The 17,769-nt window shown below is 43.8% G+C and overlaps 2 protein-coding genes across 3 annotated transcripts in view; both read left to right on the forward strand.

Annotated features, from left to right (window-relative positions):
- Positions 1-469: 469 nt before the first annotated feature.
- On the forward strand, positions 470-3,205 carry LOC311622461 (asparagine--tRNA ligase, cytoplasmic). The gene has a single exon (XM_084883673.1). The coding sequence runs from the start codon at positions 544-546 to the stop codon at positions 2,221-2,223; it is 1,680 nt and encodes a 559-aa protein (XP_084739799.1). The 5' UTR covers positions 470-543; the 3' UTR covers positions 2,224-3,205.
- A 263-nt stretch (positions 3,206-3,468) lies between these two features.
- Positions 3,469-17,769, forward strand: part of KLHL8 (kelch like family member 8) — a 37,358-nt gene continuing 23,057 nt past the window's right edge. Inside the window, exons 1-2 of one of the 2 annotated variants that reach the window (XM_084882112.1) lie at positions 3,469-3,642; positions 16,055-16,417. In XM_084882112.1, the coding sequence (XP_084738238.1) occupies positions 16,205-16,417 (213 nt within the window). In that variant the 5' untranslated portion in view covers positions 3,469-3,642; positions 16,055-16,204. Of the gene's footprint in view, positions 3,643-4,443; positions 4,783-16,054; positions 16,418-17,769 lie in introns of those variants that run through there. The other variant, XM_084882113.1, reaches the window with a different exon arrangement.

The raw sequence follows: 17,769 nt of genomic DNA on the forward strand, positions 1-17,769 counted from the left end.
AGGTAGATTAAGGGTAAAGACTTAAAATGCAATTGTCGATTGAGGTCCTAGGGCTGTAGAAGCTGGAGGTTGCTTTAACAAAAGACACAGGTCTTGTAAAATTTTTTCTTTGCTTTCTCTTCATCTCTACCCTCCCACACACCATTGACTTTATTGAAGAGTTCATGTACTTCAATATCCCTTTTACTTTCCAGTTTGTAGCAGAGGATGCTTAGGTCAATACACTGCTTCCTTAAGTTTATAACCTGGGATATTTATAAACATGAGTTGCTTGGCATATCCTTTGTGGAGCATGTAGAGCAATGATAGAGGAGTAAAAAATAGAAGCCTTTTTTTCCCCCTTTCTTTGCGTGTGTATTTGATTTGTTTCTGAAAGGCATAAACCCTAAGCACACCATGCGCCTGAGGAAACTTGGTGGATGTAAAAATAAACCACATTTTGCATGGACATTGAAAGGAAGAAACCTGATATGATGCAACGTAGGAGTCGAGGAAGCCGCCGGTGCACGTTGCGGTGACCAGGCGGCGGCGTGTGGGGAGCTGATGTCCTTGGAGGTGACCCGGGCGACCGCAGGGATGGTGCTAGCAGAGCTATACGTCTCGGATCGAGAGGGAAATGATGCGACAGGCGATGGAACCAAGGAGAAACCTTTTAAAACCGGCCTAAAGGCTTTGATGACAGTGGGAAAAGAACCATTTCCTACCATTTACGTAGATTCACAAAAAGAAAATGAGCGGTGGGATGTTATTTCTAAATCACAGATGAAGAACATTAGGAAAATGTGGCATAGGGAACAAATGAAGAGTGAATCCCGGGAAAAGAAAGAGGCAGAAGACAATTTGAGAAGAGAAAAGAACCTGGAAGAAGCAAAGAAGATTACCATTGAAAACGATCCAAGTCTTCCAGAGCCGAAATGTGTGAAGATTCATGCATTAGAAGAATATAGAGGCCAAAGAGTTAAAGTGTTTGGCTGGGTCCACAGGCTGCGGAGGCAAGGAAAGAACTTAATGTTTCTGGTGTTGCGGGATGGTACAGGGTATCTTCAGTGTGTCTTGTCAGATGATTTGTGCCAGTGTTACAATGGAGTAGTCTTGTCCACTGAGAGTAGTGTTGCAGTGTACGGAATGCTGAATCTTACTCCAAAGGGCAAGCAGGCTCCTGGGGGCCATGAGCTGAGTTGTGACTTCTGGGAACTGATCGGCTTGGCCCCTGCTGGAGGAGCTGATAACTTGATCAACGAAGAGTCTGACGTTGATGTCCAGCTCAACAACAGACACATGATGATCCGAGGAGAAAACATGTCCAAAATCCTGAAAGCACGCTCCATGGTCACCAGGTGCTTTAGAGATCACTTCTTTGATAGGGGGTACTGTGAAGTTACTCCTCCAACATTAGTGCAAACTCAAGTAGAAGGTGGTGCTACACTCTTCAAGCTTGACTATTTTGGAGAAGAGGCATTTCTGACTCAGTCCTCTCAGTTGTACCTGGAGACCTGCATTCCAGCTCTGGGAGATGTTTTTTGTATTGCACAGTCATACAGGGCAGAACAATCCAGAACAAGAAGGCACCTGGCTGAATACACTCACGTGGAGGCAGAGTGTCCTTTCCTGACCTTTGAGGAGCTCCTGAATCGGTTGGAGGACTTGGTTTGTGACGTGGTAGATAGAGTCTTGAAATCACCCGCAGCAAGCATAGTGTATGACCTCAACCCGAACTTCAAGCCCCCCAAAAGGCCTTTCAAACGGATGAACTATTCAGATGCTATTGTGTGGCTCAAAGAACACAATATAAAGAAAGAAGATGGAACTTTCTATGAATTTGGAGAGGATATCCCAGAAGCTCCTGAGAGACTGATGACGGACACCATTAATGAGCCCATCTTGCTGTGTCGATTTCCTGTGGAGATCAAGTCCTTCTATATGCAGCGCTGTCCTGAGGATTCCCGCCTCACCGAATCTGTCGACGTGTTAATGCCCAATGTTGGCGAGATCGTGGGAGGCTCCATGCGTATCTGGGATAGTGAAGAAATGCTGGCAGGTTATAAAAGGGAAGGAATTGACCCAACACCTTATTACTGGTACACAGATCAGAGAAAATATGGCACCTGTCCTCATGGAGGCTATGGCTTGGGCTTGGAACGATTCTTGACCTGGATTCTGAACAGGTATCACATCCGAGACGTGTGCTTATACCCTCGCTTTGTCCAGCGCTGCAAGCCATAACCGGTGCCTCCTGCAGCACGAAGGCCAGCACACGGTTCCTGAGAGCAACAGACTGCCTCGTCCAAAAGAACAAAAAGCCAAGATCTTCCCTTTTTTACCCTATGGGGATGTGTCTGGTTCTGTTTTCTCCTTTTGTTTTTTTGTTTTTCTGTGTTCTATTCCTGCTACCACAGAAAGCAATCCAAAACACTGGAACCTAAAATAACATTGATGTTTCCATTTTAAGAAAAAAGATCCATTACAAAATTTGGGAGAAATACGTGGCATGTAACTCTGCTATTATGAATATATTTCAGCATTTTATGTAATTATAGGTTATAATCTTTGCACATAAATACCACATATATTATTAAATAAGTTTTAATTGTGGTCTAAGACATTCCAATTACTTAAACTTTCTGTCCTTTTAATTATAACTGAAATTCTTTAATTTGTATCATTTTATTGTATCAATTGGTTAAACATCTTGGGAAGATTGACACTATCATGTAAAAATTTGCTAGTATTAGAACAGAGTACAATTTAACAGTAGATGCTGGAATCAAATGAATAGCCTCTTGTATCATTAATCTTTTCTAAATCCGTGTAGCTGCTTGTAATTCTGAGGTATGCAGATTGATATGGAAGAACTTGTAAAAATGGAACTGTCTTAATTGGAAGAGCAAAAATTTTTTTTCAATGCTTCAGTGAACAGCATCCTTCCTAGTATTATTAATTTAAATTAAAGGCAGACTGGTCTTCCCTCTTTCCCGGTATTTCCTAAATAACTAAGAATAAGTTCCCAAAGAATTTGCACATAAAATCTTAACTAACAGCTGTTAGCTGACTGAGTCATCCCCAGATCTCATCTGTACTCACTCTCAGAGGGCTTTTGGAATGGCTTTGTTTCAGATTTGGTTAATTTCTCTCCCAAAATGCATGTCATGTATTCTCAGGTTGTATTCTAGCAGTCAATAAATGGACACATGTAAAAAAAAAAAAAAAAAAAAAAAAAAAAAAAAAAAAAAGAAAGGAAGAAACCTAACCACTCCAAGGTATTTGCGTATATCCCATCCAACAATGTGCTCTGAGGACTTGGCTAGGCCCCGGCCTGCCACATCAGGGCAAGGCAACCCTGCCAGTCCCTAGAGATCCCCCGCGGCCCGGGAGCCAGCGGGGCTGCCCGGACCCGGGATCCAGGGCGCACGGGGGAGGACCCCTGGAACCACACTTCCCAGAGTGCCGCGCGCCGCCCGGGGCGCCCTCCTCGCCCCGCCCCCGCCCGCTCCGGGGCTGAGGCGGAGGAGCCGGGCTCCGGCGCGGGGGCGCGCGTCGGGCTGGCTGTTGGGGCTGGAGCCTCGCGGCTGCGGGACCCGGTGGCGCGGCTGCGGCCTCGGCGAGGCCAGAAGGAAGCGGACGGAGGGCAGAGCGAGGACCGAGGTACCTGGGCGCGCGCTCCCCGCGCTCCCCGCGCCCTTGCCGAGCCCTCCCGCCCCAGCTGAGAGCCCTAACGCCGCCCGGGCTTGGGCATCGGCTTCGGCATCGGGCGCCGGGCTGGAGCCTTCACCCAACTCCGCCGCCGGAGGCTTCGGGCCCGGGAAGCCGCTCGCTCCCTGGCGTCCTCTTCGGCCGGAGGAGCGAGGGGAGCCCCCGCCTGTGCGCGGTCGGTGTCGGGGTGGCCGGCCGCCCCCGGCGCGCTCCAGCCGGGCTTTCGGGGGCGGAGAGCCGGGCAGGTGCCTGTGGGTCCGGGGGACCAGGGCAGCGCTGCCGAGGGGTCGGGCGGGCGCCGGGCGCCCCGGGAGCCGCGGCGGGGGCGGAGCGGGGGGCTGCCTCCCGGCGCTGCGGTCCGGGGGCTCGCGGGCGGCGGGGGGCTCAGTGGCTGCGGTCCGAGGGCTCGCGGGCTGCCTGGTCCCGGGCTGGCGGGTCTGGGATGGCGGGGGCGGCCCGCGGCGCGTCCTCGGTGCCTGTAGCGGGGGCTTCCGCCCGCAACAGGTGCACCGCCCGCGGGGGCCTGGCACCCCCGGTGAGACACCGGGCACCGCGGCGATGTGTGCCCGCGGCGATGCCTCCAGCGCTCGCCTCTCCTCTGGGTCCCGGGCTTAGTGACCCTCGTGCGGGGTTCCGCGGGGGCTGGGCCGGGGGCCGAGCGGGGGAGCCGGGGGCTGAGCGGGGGGCGGGCTGGGGGAGGCTGAGCGGGAGGCTGGCGCGGCTACACGGTGGGAGCGTTCTAGCCTGCAAACCCAGGCGCCTGGGTTTGCAAAGCTTTTTCTATATTCTCCCACAAGGCAGGGTTGGAGCAGGTGATTTTTTTTTTTTTTTTTTGTAGAAAATTGAACTTTCCTCCTTTTTTCATCTGTTTCAACAGCATACCCACCTCTAGCCCTTTTCCCTGTGCCCGTGCGGGGGCTGACATATAGTAATTCTGTTCTCCCACCTTTTAAGTTATTCTGCGCCGGGCTCCTTACTAAATGAACCAAAGACGTGAAAGGAGAAAAAAAAAAAATCAAAGTTTTTCGTATAGGTGCTTGAGGGATTCACATGAGCGCGGACATCCCAAAGACAGTAGTGGGGCGGCATTGGGTATGTGAGACATTTTGGACAAAGGGGAAAGAGGGGGGCGGGGAATGGGCTGCTTACAGGTGGCTGGAGAGAGAGCAGGGCATACACAACGTACAGGGCAGGAAAATTCTCGCTAGGCAACTCAGAAGCAGTGCCACATTGTGTGTGTGTGGGGGGGGGGGGGTGTATCTAGCCAACAGGCGTCTGCAATAAATAAATAAATAAATAAATAAATAAATAAATAAATAAATAAATAAATAAATAAATAAATAAAATAAAAATGCATGATTCAATTTAGGTTAAGGCAACATTTTAAGGTAACCTTCCTGAAGCAGATTGCTCTGTCTGAATGTGTTGGGCAGAAAAAGGGGCAGGGTCAAAGATTCCGAGTCTTGTTTCTTAATAAACAACTTAAAATCAACATCCCCGAAAGGCAGCTTTAGGGAGGCAAAGCTTCAGTGGTGACCAGTGTCACCACTTTGGAAGAAATCTTTGGGAAAAGGATTTTGAAAAAAATTGGGCTGAGAAATATTTTATCAGCTGGTTGCACCTTTTCTTTTCTTTTCTTTTCTTTTTTGTATTGCTTTTGTTAACATAAGAAACATTCAGGTCTGTAGGGAATTTTTATGAGTTTCATTAAGCCAACTTGATGACAGTTACCTGGAAGCAAAAATCTCAATGGATTGAGAAAATGCTCCAGAAAATGGCAGTCATACCACTTATTTTACTCATCAGAGTCAAAGGGGAAGATATACAGGGGTTCCGTGAAATTCATTGGTGTTAGATTAGTGAGGGGGGAGGGGAGTGGGAGGCCTCTCTGGAAGTGGGTAAAAAGTGAACAAAATAGACACATACTTCTTTTATGCAGGTGGGTATAGGAAAGTGAACAGTTAACGATTAACATGATGATAATAATGATGAAGGGATTTGTGGTCTCTGCTCTGGAGAGGTGGTTGTGCTTTGAGGGATCCAGAAAAAAAGGAATTTTTAAAAATATATATATTCCAAAGGCAAGTTATCACATATGCTATTTTAGGTGCAAAAAGATGACAGGCACAGTTACGGTGAAAATGACCTTTGGGAGTGAAAAATGCCACTGTGGAACATGGCTACCCACCGTGACTGCTCTTTGTTAGAAAGTGTTCATTTCAGACTGAACTATGAGGTAATGGTCTGCCTCTGAGTTTGTAACTTCACCGAGCTCATCAGGTTTAGTATGTGGTGCCCTCCCTGTCTCTTTTTCCTTCCATCCACACTTTTCTCCTTATAAGTTGATAATTGTTCAGCTCTTGGTGTTCTTCATCCTCACTCTGCGAAGAAGTCCTCTTCCCCCATCTCCCTCATGTCTTCACCCTGCCGGAGGGTGGACGGGTGAGCAGAGGACCTTTGCTTGGCAGTGGGGTTTTTATTGGCTGTTGCTTTAACTCTTTTTACAGCCATCCATATTAGTTCAGTCAACCCATGACCCACTTCAAACTTTTAGTCACTTTATAGATTGCCTTTAAGATACCAAGTAATAGTAATCCTATCTAATAAAGAGGGAATATGCTGATTGACCGTCACACCCTCACAAAAGATGGTGGTGCCCACCACCAATATGGAGGGGATATGCTAATTGACTGTCACGCCCTCAAAGATGGCAGCACCCACAGCCACAAGATGGTGGTGCCCAGTCCCCTCAGTCCTGCTGGGGTGGCAGGCGTGGGACATGGCCGGGCCCACCCCCAGGCAGGTTTGGCAGCTCCCCACGCCTGCCTCTGGAGTCCCCTGATCCCTTAGCCCCCCAGCCTCCCAGGGCTGGCCCAAGGCACAGACAAGCCTAGGATGCTGGGTGCCCAGCCACCCAGGGCTGGCCTGAGGCACAGACAAGCCTCGGGTGGCAGCTGCCCAAGGCACAGGTAACCAGGGTTGGCCGAGGCTTGTGCTGCCGGCAGTGGCAGCAGCAGAGGTGTTATGGAGCATCACCTTCCCCTGATTGCTGGGTTGCCTCCTGCCCCTGAGGGCTCCTGAACTGAGAGAGGGAGCAGGCTGAGCTGAGGGACCTCCCCATCCAGTGCATGCATTTTCATGCACTGGGTCTCTAGTATAAATATAAAAAGAAATTTTAGGATACTGTACCTGAAATTACTATTACATTTAGCTCTGAGATAGGCAGTAAGCCAGGACAAGCAGAATAGGAAAACTGAGACAGCTGGTTAAATAGCCAACCAGTTCACAGCCATCTAGTAAATTTTGAAATCCTGTATTCCAAAACAAGGGACACTTAAGAATAAATGGTTTAGCCCTAGCCAATTTGGCTCAGTGGATAGAGCATCGGCCTGCAGACTGAACAGTCCCAGGTTCAATTACCGTCAAGGGCATATGCCAGGATTGTGGACTTGATTCCCAGTAAGGGGTATGCAGGAGGCATCTGATCAACGATTCTCTCTCATCATTGATGTTTTTCTCTCTCTCCCTTCCTCTCTGAAATCAATAAAAATATATTTTAAAAAGAGAACACTCTTAAAAAAAAAAAAAAAAGAGTAAATGGTTTACACTTCTCCCCAATTGGAGTATAAGTAGCTTAAATTACTCTTAATCCAGGAGAAATCCAGTAAGTACCATTTGTGCCAGCCACACCCAAGGACAGATGAAGTTATAGGAATAAATTTCATTTTGGTACATCAGCATAAAACTGATGAGTATTTTATTGAGATTCTCCCGTAGACCGCCCCAAAATGTCCATCCTTTAAAAGCCCTCAAAATGGCCCAAACCGGTTTGGCTCAGTGGATAGAGCGTCGGCCTGAGGACTGAAAGGTCCCAGGTTCGATTCTGGTCAGGGGCATGTACCTTGGTTGCGGGCACATCCCCAGCAGGGGGTGTGCATGAGGCAGCTGATCGATAATTCTCTCTCATCGATGTTTCTGATTCTCTATCCCTCTCTCTTCTTCTTTGTAAAAAAAATAAATAAAATATATTAAAAAAATAAAAATAGAAATAAAAAAAGCCCTCAAAATGAAGGTCCCCAGGATACTATCTCTTTTCCCCAGAAGAGCATACCTGTACCTTTCCCTTCCCCATTCACCTCTTCTTCCCCCTCTGTTTCCCCCACAGATAAGCATCTCCTAAAGTCTAAAGAACTCCACAGGACCTGCACCTGGGCAGCTCTCCCAGGCTAATCCCTTGAACCCGTCTCCAAGGCCCCCTTTTCTCTGACTTCCAGTGAGCCAAAGTAGACCTGTCTAGGCTCTCCTGTCGCTTCTTTATCCCAAGCCCTTCCTTATTTCACTGTCCCCAGCTTTAATAAACACACTCTCAAAATCATCTGGACTTGTGTTGTGAAATCTTTCCTGCACAGAGTCAAGAACCCGCACACTACAGGCTAGTCCGCTCCTGGTCACTCCCCTTTCTGGTAATTACCATATTAACATCTAAAGCTACTTATTCTTTAGTATTGGATAAGATTACTATTATTGTCTTTTAAGATGATATTATAGTCTGTAATAATTGCATGTTCTGTAAATTCAGTGAGTGTAATTAAAAAACAAACAAACACACATCATTTCTCGTTGTTAAGAAGAAAGTAAGGTAGGTAAAATTTGACACCCTATTCCCTTTTCAAAATAGAGTTTATATTGAGAGCAGTTTTAGGTTCATAGTAAAATTGAGATTTCTCATATACATTCTTTTTTTTTTTATTATTTTTTATTTTTTTATTTTTTAAATAAATTTTTATTGTTCATATTATTACAAGTGTTCCTTTCCCCCCCCCTTCCCACCCCACCCTCTGCCCTTTCCCCACTCCCCATTGTCCTCATCCATAGGTGCACAGTTTATGTTCAGTCTCTTCCCACATTCCCCTCTTCCCTTTTCCCCAAGAATCATCAGTTCACTCCCCTTCCATACCTCTGATTCTACTATATTCAACAGTTAATATTGTTCATCAGATTTTTTTTTTAATTTCCTTGGTTTTTAGATTCACTTGTTGATAGTTACGTATTTGTTGTTCATAATTTTTATCTTTATTTACTTTCTCTTCTGAAAGAACCCCCTTCAGCAATTCATATAATTCTGGTTTGGTGGTGATGAACTCCTTTAGCTTTTTTTTATTAGTGAAGCTCTTTATCTGACCTTCAATTCTGAGTGATAGCTTTGCTGGGTAGAGTATTTTTGGCTGAAGGTTCTTGCTATTCATCACCTTGAATATTTCTTGCCATTCCCGTCTGGCCTGCATGGTTTCTGTTGAGAAATCAGCTGACAATCGTATAGGTGCTCCTTTATAGGTAACCACCTGCTTAGCTCTTGCTGCTTTTAATATTCTCTCTTTGTCCTTTGCTCTTGGAATCTTAATTATGATTTGTCTTGGTGTGGTCCTCTTTGGATTCCTCTTATTTGGAGTTCTGTGTGCTTCCTGGACTTGTAAGTCCAATTCTTTCCCCAGGTGGGGGAAGTTTTCTGTCACTATTTCTTTCAGTATGTTTTCGATATCTTGCTCTCTCTCATCTTCTGGGACCCCCATGATTCTGATGTTGGATCGTTTGAAGTTGTCCCAGAGGTTTCTTACATTATCTTCAATTTTCTGGATTCTCTTGCCTTCTAGCTTCTGCAGAGGAGTGTCTTCTGGCTCTTTATGTTCCAAATCTTTGACTTGATTCTTGCGATCTTCTATTCTGTTTTTAGGACTCTGTAGAATATTTTTTATTTCAGACAATGTATTCTTTATTTCTTGTTGATCCCTTAGCATTTCTTGTTGATCCCTTTTCATATCCTCATAGGTCTCATTTATTTTATCGGCCTTTTCTAGGAGTCTCTTGAAAAACCCTATAAGTGTGGTTTTGAACTCTATATCCAGTCGCTTTTTGTCCTCCATTTCTTTCGTTTGTGATCTATTTGGTTTAGGCATTTTCGCAGGCAGCTTTCCTGATGGGGGCGGAGTTTCAGGGTGGAGCCTACAGCCTTGGCTTCCGTCAGCCCCGCCCTATGCGACTCCTGAGACTCAGGGTCCTTCAGTACTTGTTGCAAGCGCCTCTGAGAGAAAGGTGCCCTCGATTTTCGCCTGCTACCAAACAGTGTAAGCTCTCCCGCAATGGGCCCGAAACTGGGGTTCAGTTCAGTTGGAAGTGGAGTTGGAGGTGGCGTTCAGAGCAGTCTGGAGCCTGTCTCCTTCCCGCCAGGGCAGTCCTACAGCACAGCCGGCCGGCCCTTCTCTGCGCGCTGTGTGCGCGCCTCTGGGACCTCCTTTCGCTGCTTCCCCGAGTACCGCCTTACAGCCCAGCTCCCTCTGGATGAGCCTGGGTCCCCGGGGTCTGGCCTAGAACGGGGGTTCAGAGCAGTTGGGGGCCCAGCACAGTCCGAGTGTTTATCTCCTTCCCGCTAGGGAACGCCAGCCAGGCACTCGGCCTCCCTCCTCTCCGGCTCCGTCCTCTCCACGCGCGCGCCGCGTGTCTCCGTACCTTGGGCTTTTACAGCTCCTCCGCGCTTCCTTCTGGTTTTCTCCTTGCTTCTCGTTGTAGAATTTCCAGTCAGTTGACTTTCCTGTAGTTCTGGGTAATGTCCATTTTATATTTTAGTTGTATTTTATTGAAATTGTTGCGTGCGGCTGCGGCTAGGTGCCTACCCGAGCAGCCATCTTGGATTCTCCTCTCTCATATACATTCTGTCCCCATGTGCCTTCCGCCCTGTCCCACATATGCACAATCTCCCCAGCTATCAAAATCCCCACGCTGGAATGGTACATTTATGACAACTGATGACCCTACATTGACACATTGTTATCATTCAAAGTCCAGAGCTAACATTACAGTTCATTCTTGGTGGTGTACATTCTACCCGTGGGTTTAGGTAAATGACTCTTTAAAAACAAATCTCTTAAAAACAGACCTTTTAAGAGTTGTAGAGAATTGAAATGGGTGTTATTTTTAGAAGATTAAAGAGAATATTTTAAACATCCTAAAAATGAATTTCACATAGCTTTTCTGTTTTAAAAAATTGGATGCTTAAACTTTAGTTTCTTGTATTTGAATTTTCAACAATTTTTTTTTATCTTCACCTGAGGATAATTTTCCATTGATTTTTAGAGAGAGTGGAAGAGAGAGGGAAAGACAAAGAAATGTCGATGTGAGAGAAACATATCAATTGGTTGTCTCCTGCACAAGCACATGGAGGAGCCTGCAACCAAGGTACATGCCCTTGACTGGAATCAAACTTGGGACCCTTTGGTCCTCAGGCTGACGCTCTATCTACTGAGCCAAGCCAGATAGGGTGACAATTACTTATTTTTGTACATTAAGAACTAAAGAGACTATCCTTGTTGGCTGTGCGACCATGGTGAGTTATTTTCTGAATCTGTTTTTTAGCTGTAAAAGGGGGGTAAAAATGTTTATAATATGTGAAATAGTTTCATAAACAGGAAGCAATATAATATTCATTGATAGCATTAGTCACATGCTGTTTTTTCAAATGATGCTAGTATAGTTTATTTTAGGTGAATACAGGTTATGTAAATACCGTTAAAACTTTTTTTTTTTCTAAGGGCTGGTTACACAAGAGAGTTCATTATCTAGTTATGCATAACTCCTGTGAGTCAGAGGTAACACTATCGAAGAAGGTCAAAGGGACCTTGGGAAAATTTCCACTTCATCTTGCTGGGTTTTTTTTTTTGTTTGTTTGTTTGTTTGTTTTGGTGTGTGTGTTTGTTTTCTGTGTTCATAAATAATTTATTGGAACACAGTTATGCTAATTTATTTACATATTGTTTCGGGCTGATTTGTATAAACACTAACGTTAAGTTGCTTTGAAGAAACACCCCGACAGCCTAAGGTATTTATTTGTTTGGCTCTTCTGATAAAAGTTTTGCTGACCTCTGCTGTAATTGAACATTTTAAAGAAGAAATTTTTAAAAAAGTAATTTCATACCTTTAGTGAGATGGCAAGATCACTTCTCCCAGCAGTCTTTCCAGATAAAAATCTCCAGCATTTGAAAGTTAATATCTCTGAAACCTTTTTACTGCTTCCAACCACAGCAGTTACCTACACCCACACACGCCTCTCAGTCTTCAAACCCAGACCCGGTGAGCCACACATTTCCTAGTCTGGTGGGCTGGGTCCCCTGTTCCCAGTAAGCACATTGGAGGATATTTCTGCCACTGTCTCTATGGCCAAGGCTCTGCCATAGGCCACACCCATTCTCCAACACACAATATCACATCTTTTCCAAGTTGTTTAGGGATATAATAGTTCTATTTATAGGACTGAATGGGTGAGAACAATATAGGGAGGGGGAACTACACTTAACTATTTTCTACGCAAGTTCTAATAGTTAGAAAGCGAACTTCAACCAATATCCTTGATAGCTAGAACCTATGGAGAGATTAATAAGTTAAAAAGTGACCCATTTTCTTTTACAAAGTGGCGAGTTATAATTTTTTTTTTTTTTTTGTAGCATGACAACACATTGCTGTGCAGAATTATAATGTCATCTTGCTGGTTCTTAACCTGACCTATGGGTACGCCCATAAGTGGTCTTCTAACCTTCGGAGTATAGGCTCTGTGTATGCCTGTAGAGCACATTTCTGGGGAGAAGACTCACAGCTTTCAGCATGCTCAAAGAGGGTTTATTAGTATGACCATCCTCCCTCTAGAGGTTCTAGGAACCATTAGATGCAGTTATTTAGGCAGGGCTTTTGTTTGTTTGTTTTTACTAGATATTTTGCAGATTATTTTTACCATTAGTTTTCTGAGAAAAGAAAGCGAACAGGTAATTTTTGAAGCACTGTGAGTACCTATTTTCTATCACAGGTTGATATTTATGATATAAATATGATATGGTGTGCTGGCCAGTCTCCTGAATCATAGTGCTACTTCTTAGAGCTGAGGATGACACACCAGTGATTCATCCGTGATCATTAGGCAGATACTGTCCACTCCTGCCTTCCCCGCCATGATGGGCAATAGGATGCATGGCAGAGAACGACACCCTAATACAGTCCAGCATGTTCAGAATGTTATTTTGAAATGCCAAAAGATAATTTGGTTCGTTTGTTCTAAAAGTTGGACATGTGCTGAAACCGGTTTGGCTCAGTGGATGGAGCATTGGCCTGCGGACTGAAAGGTCCCGGGTTCGATTCCAGTCAAGGCCATGTACATTGGTTGCGGGCCCATCCCCGGTGGGGGGTGTGCAGGAGGCAGCTGGTCGATGATTCTCTCTCATCAACGTTTCTAGCTCTCTATCCCTCTTCCTTCCTCTTTGTAAAAATTCAATAAAATATATTTAAAATAAATAAAAGTTGGACATGTTTTCTTTTGTCAACAAGACCCCAAATGCTAAGGAAAACTATCTTATCTCCCAAACTAGATGATATTTACATAGCTATGTGTGTTGTATAATATTTTTTCTTTATATGGAACAGAGTAGAAAGTTCTAACAAATCCTACTTGATCATTTTGACTTTCAGTATTGCTGGTTAGAAAAGAATATGGAATTTACCACCATCTTATAATCTTAAATTAGACTACAATTGATAATTTGAATTCATTATAACATTTAAAAGTTAATCTCATTTGCATTTGGGGAATTTCAGAAGTAGGTTGGAGCGCTAAGCTTGAGTGTATCTTTGTAATAAGAGGTTGAAGTACTGCCCTGTTTTCCTTGTGAGTGTTAGATTGCTGGGCCATAGGCTTTATAATGTGAAGCCAGCTTCTGTTTCTGGGTCAGTTTCCAGTAACAGTCACAAGGTCTGAAGAGTATGAGGTGGATCAAGTGATGTTACACAAGCTTATGAATGAATCTAACCAGAGTAATGCCTTTTTTTCTCAGATCTGTTTTTTTTTTGTTTGTTTGTTTTTCCTTTTCCCCTTTTGTATTGGTCAGTTTTTTTTTTCATTTGAAATGTAAATGCTTTTCAAAGTTCAAGGTTCTAAATCAATACTTGGGATTTATAAAATAAAGTAACAGAACTATTTTGATCTCTGTAGATTTGATCTCTATAAAAATAGTCTGAGGCCCCAGCCGGTTTGCCTCAGTGGATAGTGTCAGACTGAGTCCTTTTTAGGTTTTCTCTCCCCACCCCCCAACCCCCCGTTTTAATTGATAGTTCTGTTTTGTTCATACACATGACTTTCACTACATCTTTCTTTGGTTCTTCAAATATCAGTAAAATAGTGTCTTAAGTTATTTGTGTAGTATAAATGTCATTCTAGTTCTTTTTCAGAGGCAGTTTCTTTTTATTTATTTTTCCCCTTCATGGACCATACATATCTGTTTCTATGTATGCCTTGTGTTTTATTGTGTTTGAACACTGAACATTTAAATCTAATAATATGATACGTCTGAAAATCAGATTCTTCCTTTTTTTTATAGGATTGCCAGTTTTTGTCATTGTTCTCCCTCCTCTTTCTCTCCTCTCTCCCCTCTCTCTCTTCTCCCACTCTTTATTATAAGTTATCTATGCTGAAGATCACCCTCAGATGTAACCTTCATGTGCTCTCAGTTCTTTTTGAGCCTTTCCAGGCATGTGTCTAATATTCCTTGTATATGCAGGTGTTTTTTGTTTTTGTTTTTTTTTTTTAACATCTTAGTCATTCATGTCTTGCTCTCTAAAGGAGAAAAAGTATAAAATATAGGGGGGAAAGAACACCAGCCTTTCAAATCCCCTGGAAGTTACTCCAGCCGAGAGAGAAAGGCTTGCAATAGTAGAAGGAGTTGCAGCAAAAATGTCTTTCCACTCTTTGCATCTCTGTGAGCAGAAACAGCACTCGGCAATCAAAGCAGAGACTCCTGGTGTTTGGAGGACAGGGTCCTTTTGCCCACATGGCTCCTGCAAATTATGTGCAAGCTGCTGCTCCTGGAACACATGCACGGATGCCTGCATGTGACTGAGGGGGTGGGTAGAAAGTTGCTACTGTAGGAAGAGCTGAAATTGACCAACATTAACCATGATTTACCATCCAAGTCTTCTCTTGAACGTTGTCAGCCTTCAACACTTGAGTTCCAAAATAGTTACACCAGAGGATTCTGCCACTGCAATTGTTGTCTAGGTGGGAAGACAAATTCCTGATGCTTTCTATTTCACCTTCTTCCCAGAATTTTCAAATTAGATTTTTTTAAAAATATTTTTTTTTATTGATTTTAGAGAGAGGAAGAGAGAGGGAGAGACAGAAACAACAGTGATGAGAGAGAATCATTGATCACTTACTTCCTTGACTGGAATCGAACCCGGGACCTCTTAGTCCACAGGATGATGCTCAGTTTACTGTGCTAAACCAGCTAGGATTCAAATTAGATTTTAAAGGAGTTTTTTCACTGATACAAAATACAGTTTATACTTCAAAACATGGTTTTAATCTATGTTGGTCCATTTATATACAAATTTTTGTAGTCAGTCCTTTGTATCCATGGGTTTAACATCTGTGGATTCAATCAAAACAGTATTTTCTCACCCAACCTATGTGGTACAGTGGTTGAGCGTCATCCTATGAACCAGGAGGGTCATGGTTCGATTCTAAGGGCACATGCCTGGGTTGTGGGCTTGATCCCCATTTGGGGAAGGGTGGCAGGCAGGAGGCAGCTAATCAACAATTCTCTCTCATCACTGATGCTTCTATCACTTTCTCTCCCTTCCTCTCTGAAATCAATAAAAATATATCAAAACAACAACAACAAGTATTTTCTCATTCTCAACCGCGGTTTCCTAACCATGCATTTCCAACTGTGAGTCGAAAATACTTTCAATGTATTTTGTCATTGTTCGTTCTCTCTCTCTCTCTCTCTCTCTCTCTCTCTCTCTCTCTCTCTCTCTCTCTCTCTCTTCATGTTATCTATGCTGAAGATCACTCTCAGGTGTAACCTTCAGGTGCTCTCAGTTCTTTTTCAGCCTTTCCCCAGGTGTGTCTAATATTTCTATTTCACCTTCTTCCCAGAATTTTCAAATTAGATTTTTAAAAAATATATATTTTTTATTGACTTTAGAGAGAGGAAGAGAGAGGGAGAGACAGAAACAACAGTGATGAGAGAGAATCGTTGATCACCTATTTCCTGCACGCCCCCTACTGGGGATCAAGCCCACAACCCAGGCATGGTGGTTTGAATCCTTCCTTTGAACAATATTGGTATATAAACAATCTTAACAGAAAATCCACAACATTGTTCAAGGGTCACCTTTATTTTGCTGAGGTACTTTATGTGACATTTAGCATAAGAGCTCCAAAGTTACTTTTTCTTATTTGATTTATACAGTCTTTTTATATATATAATATTGGTAAACTAGAATTATTATTGATTTTTTTGTTTGTTTCTACGTGTGTTTTATTTTTCAGTGTCAGCAAATTGGACAATGGCATTGAGTGGGTTTTGAAAATGTCTGAAGTTTAGTGGGCCGCATCTACCTTCCACTTTTGCCCTATCATTAACGAGAGAATAAATGGGATGTTTGAGAAGACGGCTCTATTAAAAGAAGAGTGTTGCAAATGGCTTCAGATTCTATGAATACAAAATACCCTCGGAATCACTTCACAAAGGGGAAAAGGCAGCAGCACCAGCAAGCAAAGACCAGATCCTCCATCGGTGATGGCGATGGCGACGACTCCTTCATCTTTGAGGCACAGGAAGCTTGGAAAGATTTTCATGGGTCTCTTCTTCGGTTTTATGAAAATGGAGAACTCTGTGATGTCACACTAAAGGTCAGACTGTATTTTTTTTTCTCTCTTTTCTCTGTCCTCTTTAGAGTATTATGAAAAAACAATGGTTTCTATAACCATATCAGCAAATTTTTGGTGCTGTACTTATTGTTATAATCAGAATGATTTTAGTCTCAATCCTTTTGATTGAAGGGGAAGGAACATAATGGAGGATAAATAAAGAGAGATTAGCAAAAGGTCAAATTCTCATACTAATTTTCAATGTTGATAGTCATTGTTCCTTAGTTCAACTTGTGAGAGCTCTGGAATTCTAAAATAACAAATAGTTAGAAGGAAGAATATACCAGAAAGTTAACAGTATTTGTTTACTTGTGAGTAAATTATATTGTAGAGGCCCAGTGCATGGAATTCGTGCACAGGTAGAGTCCGTAGGTCTGGCCAGTGATCAGGATGATTGGGAGCTCCTTCTCCCACCTGCCTTGGCTGGCCTGGTGCCACCTACTCGCTGGCCCCGCCCCCTGCCACTGCTACCGGTCAGGGCCTGCGGGTTGGGGGCAGCTCCTGCATTGAATGTCTGCCTCCTGGTGGCCAGTGTGTGTCATGGCAACTGGTCCTTCAGCCATTCAATCAATTTGCAGTAGGGTTTTATATAGACAGACTGGAGGCCTATTGCATGAAATTCATGCACTGGTAGGGTCCCTAGTGGCTGCCGGCTGCCAACCAGGGCCTCCATCCCTTTCCCTGGCCACCTGCTGCCACTGCTGATTGGACCCCCCCTACTTTTCCCGTCCTGGTCCCTGGTCGAATTCCCAGGCAAACCCAGGTGAGGGGACAATTTGCATACTATGCTTTTATTATTTAGAATGGAGGAGGAGAGAGAAAAAGTTGAAAAATAAGTGACTTCCTTATGTAAAATAGATACATTTTACAAGTCAGATTTGATAGTACTGGGTTTTTAAAAATATATATTTTATTGATTTTTTTACAGAGAGGAAGAGAGAGGGATGGAGAGTTAGAAACATCGATCAGCTGCCTCCTACACATCTCCTACTGGGGATGTGCCTGCAACCAAGGCACATGCTTTTGACTGGCATCTAACCTGGGACCTCTCAGTCCGCAGATCAACACTGTCTAGCCACTGAGCCAGACTGGAATTTTTTATGTTCTTTGTTTAGTTAATGTTATTTTTATATCATTTTTTCATTCATTTTACTTCATAATTCACCAAAAGATCATTTATGTTTTCAGAGTTCTACTTAGTTTTTCTGGTTGGACTTATATGTTGAATCAGCAATTAAAGTTAAGGATGCTTGACTTTCCCTGTTTCTCCCTGTGTTGAAAATGAAGTGCTTGCCCAGCTGGTGTGCCTCAGTGGTTGAGCATTGACCCTTGAA

Source organism: Pipistrellus hanaki (genome assembly GCF_964339955.1).
Source record: "Pipistrellus hanaki genome assembly, chromosome: 1".
NCBI lineage: Eukaryota > Metazoa > Chordata > Mammalia > Chiroptera > Vespertilionidae > Pipistrellus > Pipistrellus hanaki.

Excerpts from the sequence above, each read along its gene's own strand:
- LOC311622461 (XM_084883673.1), top strand. The coding sequence starts at position 544 with ATGTCCTTGGAGGTGACCCGGGCGACCGCAGGGATGGTGCTAGCAGAG.